The sequence below is a fragment of the Rhea pennata genome, chromosome 2 (assembly GCF_028389875.1).
Source record: "Rhea pennata isolate bPtePen1 chromosome 2, bPtePen1.pri, whole genome shotgun sequence".
NCBI classification, from domain to species: domain Eukaryota; kingdom Metazoa; phylum Chordata; class Aves; order Rheiformes; family Rheidae; genus Rhea; species Rhea pennata.
In genome coordinates this window covers 16,275,894-16,297,714 of record NC_084664.1, presented here as the reverse complement: position 1 = coordinate 16,297,714, position 21,821 = coordinate 16,275,894, and the positions used below count along the sequence as shown (strand labels likewise).

General features: G+C 37.9%; 1 protein-coding gene across 1 annotated transcript in view; it reads left to right on the top strand.

The window, feature by feature from the left end:
• Nucleotides 1–258: 258 nt before the first annotated feature.
• Nucleotides 259–21,821, top strand: part of LOC134137641 (uncharacterized) — a 64,167-nt gene continuing 42,604 nt past the window's right edge. Inside the window, exons 1-5 of the mRNA XM_062570861.1 lie at nucleotides 259–801; nucleotides 5,037–5,285; nucleotides 5,402–5,476; nucleotides 10,474–10,506; nucleotides 11,014–11,192. Coding sequence (XP_062426845.1) covers nucleotides 259–801; nucleotides 5,037–5,285; nucleotides 5,402–5,476; nucleotides 10,474–10,506; nucleotides 11,014–11,192 — 1,079 coding nt within the window. The remainder of the gene's footprint in view (nucleotides 802–5,036; nucleotides 5,286–5,401; nucleotides 5,477–10,473; nucleotides 10,507–11,013; nucleotides 11,193–21,821) is intronic.

Here is a 21,821-nt window from a genome sequence, read left to right as displayed (position 1 = left end):
CCTACATTGTTCATTTCCTAATTACATAGCATAAACTGGGGTCGTCTGATGCTAGTGCCCAGACTGCTTGCTACTGATTTGACTGTATGCAGGATATTGTAATATCTGGGTTGTATTTTGTTACTCTACATTTAAAAATACAGCACAACCATAAAATCAACATAATACTTTAGCATTTTTACTACAGTACTAAATAGATAAATAAGCACATCCTCCATCAAGAAAGCTTTTCCAAGTTTCCTTGCCGTCCTAATGAGCATGCCGGTTGCTTTGTTAACGGTACTTTCTTTTCAACCGCCGCAGACGACAAGCCGGCCGCCGGCTAAACTAAAGTCCGCCGCCGCGGAGGCCGCGCCCGGCTTCCCGCCCGCCCGGCGGCAACCGTTTGAACCGCCGGCTGCCGTTAGCAGGGGGCACCCGCGCGCCCGTTTGAACCGCCGGCTGCCGTTAGCGGGGGGCGCCCGCGCGCCCGCTCCCCGCCCCGCCTCCGCGCAGAGCCAGGCGCAGCGGCGGGCGGGGCAAGGCGACGCGGCCGCGTCAGTGAACACCCAGCGCCTCCTCCCGCCGAGCCTGCCGCGCTGCGGAGGTTGGGCTTCCTTCCGGGGCTTCCCGCTGCTGCTGGGCTGTGTGTCTGCGCCTCTGCCCTTCCTCTCCTCTGCCTTCGCTGCCTGCCCCGAGCGGCTTGGCGTCGTCACAGCGCTTGCAGCCCCTCGTAAAACCGTTAAAGTGCTGTCGGGCCACATTGAATTGCCTTGGTGCTTTAGCTGGCGGTATCGTCAAAGCTCCAAGGGCTTTTTCAACGTTAATTATTACTTACTATGCTGATAATGCCATAGTTAGTGCTCCAGTCATGGTGGGGGAGTCTGCTGCTCCTGGTGTTGTGCAGGCATTGGAGCCCCATCAGTAAATTACAAAAACAAGTGATGTGAGATTGTCTAACCAGAAGAATTGCGAAGGTGGTTGCTGACCTTGTCTGAGGGTTGGTGACTGCCCCAGAGCAGGTGCTCTGTTGAGTGTCTCAAATAAGCAGTATGCTCATATGCTCTTTTTGTTTTCTTAGTTCTGGATCAGATACAACCTGAAGAACCACTGAGAAACATTTAAGAAACTTTCCTGATGCAGGTACTACTATGAGACAGGACAATGGCAACTTCTCTCAGACTCTGCTTGTTTAAGCTTGTGAACTACAGCAGTTAAAAGGCATTTTGTTAATAACTCCTGGGAATGTGCCAGGGAATGCATTGGGTGTGATGTGTGGAACTTGTTTTGGGAAAGGTCAGAAAATATTTTTTTTTTCTTGCCCACCCTTAAAAATACTGAGAGAGGCTTTCTTTTCAAGTATGAGTCAGTTTTGTTTTTATTGACTGAGGTTATATTGTTAATACTTTATTAAAACAATTGAAGTGAAGAATAATATTTTTTTACTCTGGTATGGTCATCTCACGAGCCAGACTGACAATGTCAGAACTGAAAGTTCAACATTTAGATTAAATAGAAGAGAATTTTGGCAAGCTACAGAAAGGTAGAAGTTGATTTAGTTAGTTCAGCCATTACCTCATTTTATGTAAGATTTGAATGCATTTATTACTCTTTTAAGTATGAAGGAGCTTCCATCCGCTGAGAAATGGTCACATGAAATGAAAGTTTTAAAATACATTTTTTTGTGTCATAAGTATTTTGTTGTACTGTAATGTCAGGGTGTCTCCAACTTTCCATTAATAGAATCATATTTTAAAATTCATGAACACTTACAACTTACAGGAAGGTTTTCCACAAATACAGAAATCATGAATGCAGTAGTGGCAGTTACAGTCACACTAAAGACCCATGCTGGTACTGTATAAAAGGACTAACCCCTTCTTTCCTATTGTGTTCCTTTGGTTAATTTAAGATATATAATGATTTTTAGACTAAAAATCAGTATAAATATTCAATAACACTGAGATTAAAAAATCTGATCTTCTAAAGAAGACAAAAAATAGGGATAGAAACCTTAATACTCTATTAGTTGCATCCTGGACATGGGAGACATAAGCCCAAAGGTGTTTTTATGCTATGGAGAAGGTAGCTTAAAGCTGGTATTGTTCAACCAAATGAGGAAAGCCTAGAAAAGCCTGCTTGTTTTTAGCACTTTAGGAAATGTGATTGTCTTGCAACATTTTGTCTCTGATCATTCTGGAATTGTATTTTAGCTTTTATTTTTTGACTTGGTTATAGGAAAAGATCTGTATGTATTCTCAAGTGTACTGAACCCTTTTTATTACTACCATAGCATTATTATTATTATTATTATTTTTACCTAGAGCTGTGAAAATACTTGCTTTCGAACATGCCAGAAGTTATTTCGAACCAAAGTATATGATTTTCCTACATTCTGTGCTTTCCTAAAATGTTCTATGTTTAGTCTTTTTGGCTTTTTTGTTTGTTTTTATCTTTTTGTCTTTTGGGATGGAGATATGTGTCAGAAGAAATTCTGTATATACCAGTTTTGCATTTTTCCTCATTTATTTTCTACTAGCCATTATTGAAGGTGTAACATAGTAGTGATTATATGCAGTATAGCAGTTATGATCTAATTTTGGAAGGCTCAGTTGATTTGCAGTCTTCCATTTAGTTTTTTTCTAACCTTTTTCTTTTTTGACCTAAAGACCTACCCCATTCTCACTGATATTTGCCGTATTGGCCATTTGTTATACAATTTACCTGGACATAAGAAGCAGTATTAATGGAGCAGCATATAGCTTTTCACAATTTTATTTATTTATTTGTTTATTCTACTGAGAAAATAAACAGTGGGAGCAATGTTTTCCTCTGTCTTAGCTAGCCAGGCAAAGTAGTATGTTATTTTGTCCTTCTTCCTCATGCTGAAGGTGATGCAAAAGGGTAAGGAAGATACCAGCTAATGCTATATGTCTAGGGAAGCCAAAGTTGAGAAAAGAACGTGCTTAGAATTGCTAAGAAAAAAGAGCTTGAAAGAACTTGGGTTTTCTCATTTATGGGTAGTATATCTATTTCCCTGAAACTCATTTGCAGTGCGTGAGGAGTACTGCGATATCAGTTTGGGGTACTAATGTTAAACAGGTCTGTTAGTCCAAACCTAACTAAGAGTGTTACTAGTGTTCTTTACAAGAAAAGGGCAGCATCACCTTGACACTTCTGAAGAATTAGAGGATTTACATAATTAGTGCTCCCCCTGAAATTTAGTAGTGTGTGTGTTTCTGAAAGTTTCATAGTTTTTGACAGCACTTGTCATATCTCAGAATATATATCTCTTTGGACAGGTTTGAATGAAAACAAAAATAAAGAGATTTGTCTATGATGAAAATTGACAGAATTGCAATGTACTCAATAGAGTACATTGCAGAGATCAGAAGCTGTTTTGTTGTATTTGCATGTGGAACTTATATACTAAAGCATTTTAGCCAGTCACAGGAGGGGTCCTTTATAAATGTATAGTACACTGTGAAGATAACAGGAAAGAGCTGACTGTTGCTATAGGGAATGTGATTGTAGTCGCATCTTTTCTTCCTTGTTTTTCCTTCATTTTGTACATGTTTTTCTTTCTTTCTTTCTTTTTTATTTTTTTTTTAACATCTTTAAGCAATTCTTAACAGCACAGAATTAATACATTAGTGGCTATGTCAGTGTGCTTTACCATAGGACTTCTGGTATGTGGTACTCCTTTAGGAAAAAAAAATTATAAACAAAATTATCATCCTTATTGCATCTTTAGTTTTCCTCAAATTATTGTATCTTCTTGCAAACCAATGCTACTAAGTTATAGTTTCACTGTCATCTTGTTCATTTATGAAGACAGTACTCCCATCTGGCTAAATGTAGGAGAAACAACAAAAGTCAACTTTTTTGTTTGTTTATGCTAGTGAGATTTGCTTTGCTGCCTGACTTTCTGTCTTCAATACGGACTATAAATGAACATAATACCTCTTGCAAATAAAGCAAAAAACAAAAAACAAAAAGAAACCAAAAAACAAAAAAACCCCTCCAGCTAGTTTTATTTACTTGTGGGTCCTGACAAGGCAATTTTAAGGCCTCAGGTGGTAGCTGAGAGCTACCTAAAGTGTTTTTCAAGAAATAAAGGCCTAATTATTTCATGGCTTGAACCTGGAGGACTGTAGTTGGCACACCTGTAATTTAAATTAGATCTATCTTTTGGATCAAAGGTAGCTGACAATAGATACTCACTATTTTCAGTGTAATATTTTGATTGCCATTGTGAAAAATGCCACCTTTACAATTCACAGTTAAATTTTTGCTAACCACTTCTAACCACTAAGACTTTTCTTCTATCTTAGGAAAACTTTTTTTATTACAAGGTCAGTGAGGACTGTTTTCTCATCTTTTTCTTCTCCTTTCCTCCACCCCCCCCCCTCCGTTTGAGCTTTGCAGGCATATTTATTTTGATTGAGCAAATGTAAGGAGCTAAAGAAGGTTTTTTAATTAAAAGTAGAAGAACCTAGAAGCTAAATGGCTAGAAGATCATACCATAATGATACCAATTAAAGAAAATATTTATGTCTTCATATTGGAAAAACTAGAAAGGAAGTGAATTTAAACATGAGTAGTTTTATACTTGAGGAAATTCCCTTGGGCTCAGCAGAATTTCAGGAGTCTACTTGTAGAATCCTTTGATGTCTGGTGACCAGTATTATATACATTTTTGATTGGTTTTGATCCCTGTTTTGTTTGAATGTTTTATCATAATTGCCTCTGAAAGCAGTCATTACATGTTGTTCACTGTATCATTTTTATAATTCTTCAGTAAAAGCTTCAGGTTCTTACCTTGTAGCTTTTTACCAGAACAACAGCTGATACAGTAGGCAATATGTGTATTGCTAGATCAGTGATCAGATCTGTTAAATGTCATGTGAATACTGTAATTTTTACTGTAAATTAACTACTTGCCTTGAAGCAAAATAATTACAAATAAGTTAAATCTTAATTTGCAATTACATATATTTTCTCCTAATTATTATGTTCTTTAACTCCTAGGGTCACATCCAGCTTATTTCCTCTAGGTTTGGAAAGCAAGAAAGGAAATGAACTCCAGCACTAATGTAGAAACAAAGAAAGGTTTATCTTCTAGGCATGTGAAGAGAAAAAGTAAAAAGCAGTTCTCAGAAAATGTAAATGAACCTATGGTTTTAAAACCAACAAGTCTAGTGGAATCTTACTTAGATCAGTCCTTACAGATTTCATCTTTAAATAAAGATGGTATGCTGGATGAACTGCAGATGCTAGGTGATATCACTAAACATCTTAATCAGGTAGTGTTTTTCATCAAATTATAATTATAAAGTTCTAATTAAAATATATGCATTTTAAAAAGATATTTCTTAGTTTAAGGGATTTTTCTTTTAATGTAGTTACTATTTTCTTGCAGATTATAAACTCATTGGAAAATATTTATAAAAAAGATGTTGATGTGAAAGAGGAAGATGCACAAGAAGACTCAAGTGTATGTGTAGTAATATTTTGATAAGTGGGAGATTTTGTAACCGTACTTAGAATTGTAATATTGCAGTTCTAATACTATTCATAGCTCACAAAACTATTTACATCTATTAATAGAAATATTTTTTTGATAAAATTGCCAACATGAGTAGATCTTTAGTCAGGAACAATAAATACTGATATAATTAATAAAATTGTGTGCCCTAGAAATCGATGGATTAAATATTGAGGACGTAATTCTACATGGTTCTAACCACTAAGACTTTCTCCCTGAAACTACAGTTGGTTTCTAAATACAGTTTTTGCACTGATATAACTACCTTTTGTATATTTATATTGTTGCACCTGAAATAGATGCTTAAGTACCAAAGTAAATGTGTCTGATTGGCTTATTTGGCCATTCTAGCAATTAAAAGAATTCACTTTTGGGAATCACGAGTTAAACACCTGATTCTGCCCAATTTGTTGTTTAAAAAATTTAGACACTTAAGTCAGTATTATGAATTCCATTCTTGAATCTGAATTTATAGTTGCTGGGAGCTGTACTGTAATTTGTTACATTGTTGAAGTCATTGTCATTGGCCTTGAATTCTTTATGCATATATTCTTCCATATCTAAGCATGGATTCAGATCTCATGTTTGAATTATTTAATGCCTCTGGAACTACAGATTCAGATATCAGGAAGTTTATTTCAGTCAGTGTTTCCTGATTCAGTACATATATTAATTAATGTGTGTTATTTTAAGTTTGCAAAGCGAGAAACCAGTGGTTTCAGGTAGTAGTGATCAAGCCAAGCAGTAGAAGGGTTTTGCACCAGAAGTCATGCTTTAATTTAGATAATCCAGAGGAATATATTAGGGGTTTCTGTGATGAATTTTTAGATCTTTGTTAATGTGAAAAACATAAAATCTGTAAAAACAAATAGCAGAGACACAGAAATAGTAATTATGACAGATGAAGAAAAAACAAAAATAGAAATAGTTTGTGGATATATGATTGGATTTGTTGATGACAAACTGTGCCAAAGGTGGAGTCACTGTCCAATGCTCTTTATAGTGATTGATAAATCAAGGAATTGTTCCAGAATTTAGTTCGTTATTTCACTTGGCCATTGATCTGTGTGGAAGATGAATAGAAGAGGCTAGGAACAGGATAAAAGATCTCAGCAGAAGTGAGGCATAAATTGTAAGTCTTAGGTAATACTGATAGCGGTCTGTGATCTTTATTCTGTTAAAAAAGTACATTCATCATGGAATGGTTTTATATGGAATGCAGTGATTTTGTCTCTAGTAGCAAGGATAGCTGTATTATATGCAGATTCAGGTTATTTCACAGTGAAGTGAAGTTGAACTTCACAACTGTGAAGTTTCAGAGTTGGTGGCCATGGTTGGACTGGAATGGTAGATAAGAAGTTAATTATACACTTTAATTGTGTGTATACGGTAATTTATGTAACTAATAAAAGTTCTGGGAGACAAGATAGTGTTTTCTAATGGCAAAGTGACTAGTGAAAGGTGGTGTCAAGAAGAAGAGAGTGCTGTTCTGACTTTTGAGTTCCTTGTTAGGACTATTTGTGTCTGCTTGAAAGTAATCTGGATGGTCAATAAGGCACAGGGCTGTAAAGTGCTTATTAAAAAAATAAATTGCTTTCTACTATATTAGCAATTAAGTTGAATGGACTCAGAATCTAATAGCTGAGGCTGATGTTGGTATGAAGTGTATTTAGGCATTCTGTGTCTGTAAGTATTTAAGACCTGAAGCCTAATGCCCACAAGCCTGGAAACTTCCCTAAATGGTGATTTTCAAGCCTGTTGCTCCTTGGAAAGATGTTACAATTTTGTTCACGTCGTGTGAGTTACTATGAATAGAATGAACAGGTAAGAAGTTGAGTGTTAGAGTCACATACTTAAAAGGTGGCCTCAGCAGTGAAGTTCAGTGTTCACTTCAATGAAGAACACTTTGTTGTGGCCAGAGAAGAGCAGAATAGATGCCCACAAAAATTCCTGCTTTTGTTGCCTGAAGGTGTTTGAAAGCTTCTTTGAACAGCAAAACTTGTTATTTTTGGTTGTAGTGAGTGGGGGTGTCAATCCATTCGTCTTGCTGCTAATTGCCCCGGAGATGTACTGACTTACCCTCTGCAGCTTTAACTGGGCAAATGTAGCAAAAACAGATGTCACAGTAGGCGTAAATATGATATACCTGGTACTTAGGCCAGGCATAAGTGTGATAATGGGAGTAAAGTGTCCCCACTGATTTATTTTTCTCATTGTATTGCAAGATTCCTGATTGATATAGAACTCTCAGGAGGCAGAGCAGAGGTGTGTTCTGTGATGATGTGTCTGGGGAAGTCCACGTGAATGAAATCTGCAGTGACAGTGTCGTCTGTTACTTGCTGGCCAGTAGCACTTCCAGAATTGCTCTTCTAGAGCTTCTACAGCTGTGAACTCTCTTACAGTATGAAAATTCAAACTACCTAAACTGTTAATCTGTCCACTTGCCAAGTCAAGCTGGTAGGCAACAAAGTAGTAAGAACTGCAAAGGATGGTAAAGGCCTTAGTGGTTCTTCTGTGGGTGACTGAATAGGTTTGGGTCAGTTTGGGAGCCTGTGGTATTTCTGTGGCATAGGATATAAAAGGGGTGTGATGGGTTGCCGGAGGAGATGAACTGTAAGCCTATGTAAAGTCTGCTTTAACTGTGTATGTGTGTGTGGATTCTAAGACTCTGTAGAACAGAAAAAAGTATTGCTTTTTTCTTTTAACAGCAGAAAGGTCATGAGGATATGACTGAGTCACTGTTGTGTTTCTCAACAGTCTCATCACAGCTAGAAGCATCATTTGACGAAGAAAGAGAAGTATGTAGTGTGAAACTTACTACTTAAATTTATCTTCATTACATTGTAAAGAGGTTTAAAGAATTGTGTCTGCAGGTTTTTAGTTGTGGAAAGTGTTCACAGTTCTGCAATCAGGACCTTTTTTATGTCAAGTGTTTTGGTAGAGTGAAAATTCATAACAGAAATAACAGAAAAGCATAAATTTCTTATCTATAATTTTTACTTTTCTGACTGTATCATCCAGTTTCCTGTGAAGCATGAGTTATCTAAGTTATCTAACTTAAAAATACAACAATATTTACTTCTTCTTTTCCCTAATATATCTATTTCTCCACATACCAAAAGGGAAGAGATTATTATTTATTCTAGCCTGACTTTCTTGAAGATGCAGACTAAGATTTTCCTCCTACACAGTAGTCTTTGACTATTGTGTACCTTCCAGAAAGACATTGTTCTTAATCTAAGACATCAAAATACAGACAGTACACTTACTCTAGGAGATTTTTGAGGCATGGACGGACTATTGCACAGCCAGGCCTCACAAGTGTCAGAAAGGAAGACATTTTCTGGAGGCAGAGTGAGAATTACATGGAGTTTTTATAGTCCAGAAAGCCGCTGACCTGAGCCTCGGGGAAAAGACTTGTTTCTCACGGACAAAAAGTATGAGGGTTGTTAAAGGTTGTTAAAATAATAAATCTCTTATTAGGTCTTGCTCTAAGCCTTTTCTTTTTCTTTTTTTCTTTTTTGTTACCTCTTCTTATTTTTGTTCATATAAAGCTTATGTCTAAAGTTTAGAAGCCCTTTTGTGTTTTTGGAATTACTGTTATAAGAAAAAAGGTGAAAGCAGTTCTGTCTCAAACCTGCCTGCCGTGGGGGCCTGTCACAGTTGAATCAAATCAAAACTGAGTGATTGTCCATGCTGCTCATAGTTCTACTTACTTTCTGGTTTTATTCTGGAGAATGTCTTTTGGGTCAGCATGTGGAATAAGCTTGAATTCAGCCCTTCTTCCAGCTAGGGAGCATGGATATGGCCCAAGTGGTTTATCTGCACTGCCCAACCTGGTCTGGTAGCCCTACCTGTCATTCAGCGTTCTATACTGTATTGCCTTGGTTGGGATATCCCATTACGAAATCCTGTGGTTGATGGACTGAGTCAGTTCTTATTAGTGCTGTCAAAGCAGTGACACAATAGTACATTATGAAATGAAAGCTTGTAATTAACACTGATCTTCACAGCTTCATAAACCTTTCCATAGCTTTATACAGGGATGAATTTGACTTTTTGTCCTTTCTGAGTGATAAAAGGTTTTGGATTTAGAGGTGGGTTTTTGATGAACTCGTCTCACCTTCTCATAGTATGTAGGTTGATAAAAGTGGTAAGTCTAACACCTATAAAGCTATTTACCTTATGTCTGTGTTTTGATTAATAATTGGGAGACTGGGGATCTAGGGCATGCTTCATATTTAACTGTTAAAATAAGTGAGAGAATATGTTTTTTCTTAAAAAAAAAAGATAAAGAAGAGCATCTTTAATTTTTCAGTATTCTTTACCTTTCTCTTTTTTTTTAATCGTCTAAGTAGACGTTACCTTATGCCTTCCTGAACCCTAGGGCTGTATTCTGTATTCATTTTTTCATTAATTTTAAAAAACACAAAACTTGGTATTGAAAGCTTGAGCATGAAGATGTGGATTAAAACATTGAAATGTTATCTGTAGTATGTACTTTGCTCCTTTAGAGCAAAGCAGTCTGTTGATTTTTTTTTTTTTTTTGGGGGGGGGAAAGGGGTAGGATTGTGTTTTTTGTTTTAGAAAAACAGTTTCTCTTTTCATATATTGCAGTAAGCTAACATTGAATTTAGTTGTTTTAGTAGATAGATGTCTGATTCTAACACAAATGAGGACATTGTCTAATGATAAATTACAAAAAAATTGTATAAATGGTAAATGTGTAACTATATAAGGTTTATTTAAAGTACTTAGTATCAGTTCTTGATTCTTCTTTTTTTTTTTTTTTCATTCTGTTCCCCATGCCACTCCTTTCAGATATTAGAATCTTTGGCTAAGGTAAGAATTTATTTGCTATGTAAAAAAATATTTTCATACTTCTGTTTTGGACTAGGAGCTTAATTTTTCAGTGACTGATGATCATATTTTTTGTTGTTTTTAAGTGGTTTGGAAAAGAAGCTCAACTGATGGAAGAAGTAAGTTAAACTGTGACTTTGTCTCTGTTTTGATAAGTAATAACTGGAAGACAAAGAGAGTCTAAATAATTTTTTGATATTTATTCATATTGTTAATGCTATTGATCATGTATTTTACTAGGTGTTAAACCTTTCTCTAAAAAGATTATAAAACCATGTTTTATGTGAAAAGTTAATGTATTAAGTTAATCTTGCATAATTTATAATTTATTTCCATGTTATTTTATCAATAACACTGACTGTAGCAATAAAGTCATTCATTAATCTATTTATCTTTATGGTGAACATGAGCTGAAATCTGAGGACTTGTGGTTATTTACTGCTAATTACAAAAACAGCTTGAAAGCTGATGGAAGTTGTCTAATAGCTTTGCAGTAAAATACTGGTATGCCAAAAGTTTATGCTTTTGATAGGTATGAAGAAAAAAAACACTTAATTCTGCAACTTCACTGAATAGCCAGTATATACCTAAGTACTTGATTGTTTCCGTATCTGATTATATTTTAGCTAGGAGAAGAAGAACATGCTGCAGATTCTGTACTTCCTATGGCTGACAAAAGTATAGTGGAAGGCATTTCTAAACTGACTCTATGTATCCAGAGGCTTGAAAAACTGAAGAGTTGTATTCAGAATCTTCCAGGACATGCCCCTCCTTCTGTAGTTAAGCAAGAACTTAAGAAAGACCAGTAAGATCACATTTAGATTAAATCCAAATCTAAAATGTATGTATGTGGCATAAGTTAAAAAGAAAGATCTTAACAAACTTATGCAATAGCGAATGTACAAATACCAAGGGGAAAAACATTTTTTCCTGGAATGAATCCAGAGAAATGATAGAATTACCTTGTTAGAGAGAATATTAGTTTTAGGTTATATAAAAAGCAGAAATAGTAAGAATGCTTCATAATTGTGTAATTAATGCTATTTGTATAGAGGAGAAATTGAAGAGGAAATTAAATACTTTGAAGAATGCTACTTAATTGCTGTAAATAGTGTGTAGATACCCTCTTTGAAGTAAAAACAAAGTCCTGATTGCTTCTGGATATTAAAAATATTGTGATAGGAATGAGAATTTAAAATAATTGGACTTCAGGCCTATTTTTTTGTATGAGGAGGAATGTGCTGAGCGTATTTGTTGGAAATCTCTTAGCTTCTGACTGGTTTCCTGGGGTTTCTGTGAGCAAACACAGGGTAATAGATAAGGGAATACATAAAACAGAAGAAGTGAGTGTGTAGGCTACACTGAAAGTCTGAGCCACACAGACCCAATGCTATTAATTCCAGCATGGCTTTGGAAGGTTCTGTGCGTGAAGGAAAGAAATGGAAAACACTGCAAGTTCTTGGAGCATTGTATTTTTAGCTCATGATACAACAGCTTGTGCTTTTATCTCTAGAAGTTCCTCATTATGTTTCTTGTAAAGTAACTGTCCTCTCAATACTCATTTTGAAGTAATGTACATTTTAACAGGGAAAAGAGAAGAAAATTGAGTACTGTAGTGTCAAGTCATAAAGACCCGAAGACTATCTTAGAAGGTGAGAATGTTATCGCTGAAGTTTTGAAAAGCAGAATATTTTAAGGCAGTGATCGTACTCAAATAAGATGCTGATAATAACAAATGAAACAAGATGTCTGTGTTGTTATTTGGAAAAAAAGCAGAATATACAAAGTTGTGGTGTGTGTGCACAGATCTTGAGATTTGACCATGATGGTAGGTAGAACTGTAGCACTAATTTGCATATAAAGCTGTTATCCAAGATTTGGCATTTTTAGCAGATGCTTCTTACGCAAACTCCTGTCCCAACACTAATTTCTTCTGACCTGTGTTTTTATCTGAAGTCTCTTGTTCTTTCACTGGATACCATTGAGAACAGTCTGGCTCCATCTTTTTTACTCCCTCCCATGTGCATTTATACAACTTGATAAAATTCCCCCGTTTTCTCAAGGCTGAACAATCCTAGTGTTCTCAGTCTCTCCTTATGTGTCAGATGCTTCAAGCCCTTAATCATCTATACACCCCTTCACTGAACTTGTCCCAGTATGTCCATGTCTGTCTTGTACTGGAGAGACCAGAATTGGACACAGGACTGTAGTCGTGGTCTCACCAGTGCTGAGTAGAGGAGGGATAATAACCTTCCTCTGTCTGCTGATGATACTCTTCCTAATGCAGCCCTTCCTAATGATGTTGGTTATCTTTGCTGCAAGGGCACATGGCTGGTTCATGTTCAGCTTGTGCCATAGGACCTCCAGATCTTTTTCTGCAAAGCTGCTTTCCAGCCAGTCAGCCCTCAGCTTGTACTGGTACATAGGGTCCTCCTTCAGGGGCAGAACTCTGCACTTCTCTTTGTTGACTTTCATGAGACTACTGCTGGCCCAATTCTCCAGCTTGCTGAGGTCCCTCTGAATGGCAGTACAACCATCTGGTGCATCAACAATTCCTCCTAGTTTTGTACCATCTGCAAACCTGCTGATTGTGCATTGTCCCATCAATCCAGGTCATTAATGAAGATAATAAACGGCATTTGCCCCTGTATCAGTCGCTAGCATACATGGCTAGTGACTGGCCTCCAGCTGGCCTTTGATGGCAACCTTCGACCTCAGCAGTTCAGCCAATTTTCAGTCCACTGACCCCTTATCTAGGCCATACTTAGGCCTGCCTATGAGGATGTTAGGGGAGACAGTGTCAAAAGCCTTCCTGAGGTCAAAGTAAACAGCATTCACTATTCTTCTCTCATCCACTGAGCTAGTCATTTCATTGTAGAAGGCTATCAAACTGGTTAGGCGTGACTTTCTCTTTGTAAATCCATGCTAACTATTCAGAATCACCTTTTTGTCCTTAATATGTTTGGAAATGGTTTCCAGGATAATTTGCACCATCACCTTCCCAGGGATTTGAGGTGAGGCTGACTAGCCTGTAGTTGCCCAGATCCTTCTTCTTGCTCTCCTTGAAGATAGGAGTGGTGCTCACTTTCTGCCAGTCCTCAGAAACCTCCACTGGTTGTCATGATGTTTCAAAGATAGTAGTGGCCTTGCAGGACATTGGCTAGCTTCCTCAGCACTCGTGACTGCATCCCATCAGGTCCCATGGACACGTACATGTCCAGTCTGTTTAAATGTTCCCTAATCTCCTTCCCTGAGAGGAAGTTATTCTTGCTGCAGAATTTTCCCTCAGTTCTGGGCACTTGGGATTCCTGAAGGTAAATCTTGCCAGTAACAACTGAAGTGAAGAAGGCCTTTAGTACCTCCGCCTTTTCCGTGTCCTTTGTCACCAGATCCTCTGCTTCATTTAGCAGTAGGCTCGCATTTTTCCTAGTCCTCCTTTTGCTGCTGATATATCACTAGAAGCCCTTCTTGCCTGCCCTTCATTTCTTGACACATTCAACTTAAGGTGGGCTTTGGTTTACCTAATCCTGCATGTACTCAGACACTGTCTCTGTGTTCCTTCCAGGTCATCTGACCCAGCTTCCACCTTTTCATATTTTCTTGTTATCTTTGACTTTTGTCAGGAGCTCTCAGGCAGGCTTTCTGCCACCTTTCCCTGACTTTCTGCCTATTGGCCATTCTTGAGCTTGTAGGAGATATCCTTGACAATCATTCAGCTTTTTTGGACTCCTCTTCTCTCTGGGACCAGATCCCATGGGATTTTTCTAAACAGCTCCCTGAAGTCCACTCTCCTGAAGTCTGAGATTATGATCCTGATACTGAACCCTTCTCTCAGAATCCTGAACTCCACTGTCTCTTGGTCACTGCAGCCAAAGCTTCCTCAGCATCCTGTACAGTTCTTCCTTGTTTACAATTACAAGGTCCAGCACAGCCCTCTTTGGCTGTGCTCCCTCTTTGGCTTCCTGTGTCAGGAAGCTGTCATCAATTCACTCCAGAAATTGCCTGGACTGCTTGTGCTTTGTGTTGCCTTTCTGGTAGATACCGGGATGACTAAAGTCCTCCATGTGGACCAGGGCCGGGGAACATGAGGTTCCTTCCAGTTGTCTGAAGCTTTATAAGCCAGTCTGTCACAACCAGTGAGTAGAATTTATTCAAAAACTTAATGCCAGATTATAAACTTCTGCAAGAAGGTGGAACATTAATGTAATGCTACCAGTTTGTCTGTTACAGATAGTAAACTTGTTTTCAGTTTTATGAGTTAGTGATAAAAATTAAATGCCTGATCTTCTTTTATTTTCTCTGAATTCTGAAGAAATGATACCAAATTTCTTTTAAAAACAAAGTGGACAGTGATAAAAGTACTGTTTTTCAGATCTCGTAATGAAACATGGAACTGAGGATGTGATTAGTATGACACAGATCTTTGATGAGGATGCACCAACACGTAAGGCTGAATCTCCTAAAGTTTTACTAACATGCACATGTCAGTCAAACTGGTTTATATAAAGAAAATTTAAGTTCTGTCCTGTAACGCTATTTATCATTCAGCTGAATCCCAAAGAGATAAGTGATGTTCAAGGCAGAAAGTTTTAGATCTTTTTAGCTGAAGAGGGTAGAGACAGAGAAGGGGATTAACAAGATGAAACAGCAAATATATATATATATTTATACACACACATATATATGTATATAAAATAGAACTAGCTACAGATTTTATCTTTAAAACTCTTTTTCAGAGACTGTAATGGCTTTTGAGATTGAGTTTGATCCTTGGGTTGGCAACATTGAAACCTGGCAAGTCTTAGCCAGGTTTCAATCCAGCTCAAGAGAATGATGCTTCCTGCATCATCCTTGTTGCTTTGTTTTCATTTGTTAGATACTTCAAATCAGAGGAAGTGTCAGCATTTTAGCTGTTCCAAAGATCTCATGACCTACGGCTCATCCTTTTAGGAGCATCTTTGTAGATATATTTGAACTTCTCTCCTTAGAATTCTCACCTTCCTTTGCCCTCCACTCTTCCACCAACACATGGTTCACAGGCAGGCATGCTCTGTTTTCAGTGGGATTATTCCATTTTAATTGGATTTTTAGGAAGTTTCTTTGATAGAGCTGACTTGGCGACTATCCTGTACTACTATTTCTCTTTCTTTCTCTCCCCTTCCTCCCCTCTTCTTCTGCCACTTTGTTTCAAGAACCATTTTTTCAGGAGGGTCTGTTAGTCAGGAGTCTTTGAAGAAAGGTGATTAGTAACCTGTTCTCAACTGAAGAAGTGTGAGTGATCTAGGTAAATCTAGCAACACTTGCACTGAGTGCATGAAGAAAATTATTTCATGCTTTATAACTATATTGACATTTACTTTGATGCCCTGAGAGTGATGTGACACAGAAAATATATCTGATAAATATGAAAAGGTAGGCTGGGACTAGTACCAGTACAGTGTTTCCCCAATTGCACTTAAAATTTTTAAGGAAGTGTCGTTTGGAGCAGAAGTTTTCTTAGACAGCAGTCTCCCTTTTCATTATCTGTATTACTGGCTAATACTGAGATCCTTCACAGAGCAAGATGCTTAGTTCGTGGATACAGTGCTCTAACTCTTCTTTCTAGTACTCAAATGATTAGAAGTATACATCCATTCTGTACAGCTCATTAAGTTAACTGGAATAATTTTGGACACCATTGCTATGTCTACATTAGAAAGTAACTCGATGCAAAACAAGCAGATTGCTGTGGCTGCTTAGATACTATATGTTATAATCTGTTAACACATTGGGACCATATATGTCAAAAGAAGTAGTTTTGGGAGATTGACTATTACCTTTTAAAGCCGTTTGACTCTTGACAACTGGTAGTCAGTGGTTAAGCAGTTTGGGATGTGTAAGTCTGCCATGGGCTATGTGGTAAAGAAGATCTTTGAGAACATCTTCCAAACCCAGTTCCTTTGCACAGAGCATGTAGGAGATCTGGGTCTTTATTCTTCATGGAGTCTCAGAATACATGTAAACTGTTGACAAAATTCACATTCTCACTTTGTGTCTGTTTCATAATGGCATCCACTAAGCTGTCTAGAAGGGCTTGGTGGACCTTCAGTGCAGACTTCCAGACATCTCAGCAGGCTTTGCCTGAAGAATTCATGATGCCTGTGTCTTCCACCACTCTGGCCCCCTAATGAAAAGGGATGCTGATACCTTCTTTGAAATGAGGGTCAGAAATCTGCAGTGTTTGGGTGGCAGTGTCTATGGTTGGAAAGGTTGCAAATCTACTGTGCTGCTGGGTCATGAAACTCAAATCAATGATGGAGCCCATGACAGATTTCACTGTATTCTTACCAATATGGCAGTAGAGTCAGAGGTTGTTTCACTGCAAGATAGTGGGCCCTGGGTGGATGCAAATATTCCCACTGCTTTTCAGATTATGTATGTCTGCTGTGTTCTGTAGAACCTCAGCAAGGATATAAGATGAGCCCTTCCCTCCAGTCTCAAATAGTGAGGAACAGATTCTTTTACTTGCATCCTCTGCAAATATTTAAGGAGCTCATTTCTGGGATACTGTCTCTTGTTGTTGAGGACTGTGCACACTTTGAGGCTCCAGGCATGGACTGAGTGAAACAGGAATATGGATTAACTGGGACAGCCTTTTTCCAGTGTGGGACTGCAGTGGGGAGAATACAGAGGATTGTGCCCTGTGCCTGTGTCATTTCTTTATATCCCAGTGGGAACATCTTTCATCTTTTTGCTCTACCATGGCCTCTGAGGCTTGCCAGCTTCATGTGCTCAAACCCAGCAGTGCTTGATCCCCTTTGGCTGTTTTTCCACTTTTCGGCAAATGTGATTCCCTGGCGCTTTCTGTCTGTTTGTGTGGTTGTGTTTTTTATTGTTTTAATGTGCAGCTTTGTCTCCTGCTGCCAAGCTGTCTGGAAAGCTCACAGGCCTTGGCATGAGCATGTTAGAGTGAAGCTGACAGGCAGCTGAGTGGGAATTAGAGATTTTACTTGCTTTCTGCTTTTCTAGGAAATGGTGATAGGAATAGATGCTCGCTAAGGGATGTGTAAGCAGTTGCCACAGCTTGGTTATGTTAGACTTGATAAGGGCCAGACGGACAAGGACAGAGTCAGCTGATACGGCCCACAAGAACTCCCTCACCAAGAAACCTTCTCTTCTGCCTCAGAAAATAACTTATGTCCTGTTCATTTCTTCCCGTTTTTAGCTTTCAAGTGAAATCCTCCTTATTTTCCTGTGCTTAGGAAAACAGTTTTTGATTGAAGCTGTTAAGATAGTGACCATACCTTTCCAGCCTCATTTTGGGCAACAATGAGCCGTGGACCACAACCCAGAATTTCATGTATCATGGTTCTTGAAGTTCGCCCTGCCATCTGCGCATAAAGTGCTCAGGGGCACATGTGCTGTGCATGCCTTTTCATAGCACAAAGGCTAAACGTGGCTTTTCATAAGTGACCTGTACCCTTCCAGCCTTACTGTGGGCTACCAGTGCCACATGACCCAGATTCTCTTCCAACTCAAGAAAGCGATCAGCTAGGAAGGCATTTAGATTTAGGCAAAGACAGATAATCTGGATGGGGGGAATACCTTCAGCTAAACAGAAACTGATAGCAGAAATGTTCAAATTCTGAGTCATATTGACTGAGAGGAACTGCTTTCAGCTTATTAGGAGATGAAGATTCAGAGGCATAGGATGACCAGTGTGATGACAGCATCGCTCTTTGAACCAGGAATTAACTTCAGATAGGCAGTATTGGCCGAATTTTGTTAAAAGGGCAGGCGCAGTGACTGAGATAATGGGAGCTAGAACCTACTGCCACAGCATGTTCTCCCAGTGTGACTTGGTCCTAGTGTGACTTGGAGAGAGTCACTTGACTACTGCTATACAGTTCAGGTGTAAAGGGCAGAGGCCTTCCTGAGGACTGGACCAACTTTATTTTTCCTCATCTGATCCATCAGATCAGATGCCTGGGAGCATAGTTTGGCAACCCTGGAGAGAGATGGAAAGCCTGCAGGAACTGCCTCCTCTCTGGAGCCTTTTGCTCCCAAACCTTACTAAACTGATACCAGAGTATGCCAAGAAAATTTCTGACCATTTGGCTGCTACAAAGCATCTCTGACATACGTACTCAAATCTGATTTGATTTAAATTTCAATAATGTTTATATATGTGTATATATATCCTTGATACAGAAATCTTTTTTATCTGCAGAAACTTCTGGATCAATGAATACACGCATATTAGAAATAGTGAAAGTATTTGAAAGACAAACAAATAAATTACAGCGGTAAGAATGCTTTCGAAACAGATGGCTGTGAGTGTTACTGGGCCTTGGAATGGTAGTAGTAGTGCATTGTTTGTTCCAAATCATTATAGATATTTTAGTGTATTTTACACGTTGCATATTTTTCAGATCTGAAAGAGCAGGGCTTGCTATTTAAGATTCCAAAGGCTACTGATGACAATTTATAGAAGTTTCCAAATGAATGGTGCAGAACCTGAGATACTTAATCTAGTTTATAAGAATTAGAAATGGCAAAAAAACTTAAGTTTCTGTTCTGTGGAATTGAAATGTTGAAATTTCATGTGATCTCATTGTTTTAGCCTAGTTAAAAAGATTTTACTTTTATAAATTTACATTTTAATAGCTTCTCTCTGTTGATCATGATGGACACCTGGCCTGTCAGGAGATTTAGCCAGTTCTAAGATCAGTTACCAAAGATTTTTCTTAAGGGAGCGTGTGGGTGTAGGCAATAGAGAGAGGGAGAGAGTGGGGGAGAATGAGAACTCTAGTGTTACTTTACACACTATTAAGTTATTTAACTCATTGTTACTGAACATTTTGTGTCAAACCTTAGGAAAACTTACTCAAACTTCCCTTTAGAGGAAGAAATCTTAAGACGACAGATACCTTAATATGGATTTACAAACACAGAATGAAAAGTATGACAATCTTAATGATTGAGAGAACCTATTTTGATGCTGCTTGCTACTTCGAATTGAAATGAAAATGTTAAAAATGAAGAATTCTAATATGTTTTTTCTTTTGTGGATATCTTGTATCAAAAGGTCCTGGATTTTCTCATTGTAGTACTTAATACTGCTCCACCCCCATCCAAGGAAAAAAGCTGTTTGTATACAGAAAACATGGGACTGGCAAGTTACTCTTTAAAGCAGTTATGCTGGGTTAGAACTCATGTAAGCTGTCTGATCAGGAAATGCAGTATTTTTAATGTAAAAATACAAGCAAATACCTATAGAATGTTTTATAAAATCCATTTTTAATAGTTTAGATTGCATGCAGTTCATTCTCAATTAAAAAATAATGATGAAAAATAATGTAAAAAGTCAAAAGAATGTTATGCTTTTTCAGAATTTCAAATGAGCAAGATCTCCTGGAAGCTGTAAGTGTACTGTATTGTTAACAGTTTAACTTAAGACTTTATCATATGTAGATACCTGCATTCAGCTGTATTAGTCCATGAGATGAATCCTACCCCTAATCTAAAGTGAATTTTTTTTCCATTGTAAGACAAAAAACTCCACATGAAAACATGGAACAGAGTTCATACATCCAACACATGGCAGTCTACAAATAAATCCTTTCTGGGACAGAATTAAGGCCTTGAACTCATTGAGTGCTGACTACTCCATACTAGTGCTGTGTGTCCTTTGTTTTCCCTAGTTTCAGAGACCACAGCAATTTTTCCAAAACCTTTGAAATTTTCCAGTTTACGAAGCATTTAAATATTTGGAAATCTATTTGTGTAGATTTTAAGCTGAAATTAGATCAGTTTGTTTCTTGTTATGAAATAACTCACTGTATCTGTGTTTAGAAATATGAGAAGATAAAAAATGAGTATCAGTTGCTAGCAGAAGAGAAACAGATAATGGAGACTGAACTTAAAAAAAGGAAAGAGGGAGAAAACCTAGGAGTAAGTATAACTGAAATTGTTTTAATCATATGAAATGTTCCAGAGAAAATAAAAAGTACTTGGAAGAAATACATATATATTTAGTGTGTGTGTGTGTATATACGCATGAGTATGCACACACGTGTGTGTGTGTACGTTGTTCTTACTCTTTCCTTGGTACCCATTTATCCAAGCAGGATACTGAGTTAAACAGACCCTTGCTCTGACCCAGTATGGGCATTTTTATATGAAGCCATGAAGGTTTGATGGCTGGTGGATGTTCTGTGTGTCACAATTCTGACCTGAGAAAATTAAAAGGCAAACGTAGTAGAAGAAAAATTTTTATGTCTTATGATGGAATAGGCTGTCGTTCAGAATGGGTTTATCAGATTTGGATGTTTTAGGTTCTGTATTCTTCAGAATCCTTTACTATTGAGTGCCTTGCCTCTTATGTCTGACAAAAATGAGCTGGAGAAGTGCATTATTGAAGCTCAGGACTTCTGCAACATACATGGACCTTATGAAAAGGAAAGATATTTTTCTCCTACAGGTGGTCCCACTCACCCTTTCAGGTTAAAGATTGCATATGATGCAGGTTGTGTATGCTACAAGCTAGAAGATAAATTCTGATCCATTTTGTTTACCATATGTGACCAGGTAATGCCCTCTATGTTACGGTGTCATCACTCTGGTGGCTTGACAAAGTCTGTTTCTGTAGCCTGAACTATGTAGCCCTTAGTTTTTGTTTAGCTCAAAGAACTTCTTAAAAAGTTTGGACTTTGTTTATTAACAGGCCTTTTTTAGTAAACGCTCAGTCAAGACCTCACTGATGTCAAATATCCAGATTGGTCACAATACAGATAGTTATGGTCTGGCAAACTGGAAACAGTTCTGCAACTGGAACGTGAATGGAACTGAACCTCTGAATTACAGGACACACAACATTGGAGGAAACTGAGAAATACTGAGATTTTTATTTAGAGTTTGTTCAGGTGAAGAGAAGTAGGAACAAGAGTGAGAGAATGTGGACCAAAGACAAAGAATGTTGTTTTTTAGAGGTAGATTTAGAATGACAGCAATTTTTATTCTTTAATACAGATAAATGGAGCAAGGAGAGAAACTCAGACTGCATAAACAAATCATTTTTTCACTGGGAGATGTGATAGAGAAATGGAATAGAATATTTCTATTTTTTCTGGCATTTTTTTCTGTCCTACTGACATGTTTGTAGTATAAATAATACATTGTTCTTTATTGCCATTATGTGATGATTTAATTGCATGATTTTTAAAGTATTTTAAAATATAAAAATAGACCTAATTATATGTAAATTTTACAGCAAGAAATAATAGCAGCATACAGGGATACCTTTGTGGCAAAGTCGGAAATGAAAAATGCTAGTGAAAAAGAGGCCGCCCCTGCTGCTGCCGCCCCTGCTGCTGCCGCCCCTGCTGCTGCCGCCCCTGCTGCTGCCGCCCCTGCTGCTGCCGCCCCTGCTGCTGCCGCCCCTGCTGCTGCCGCC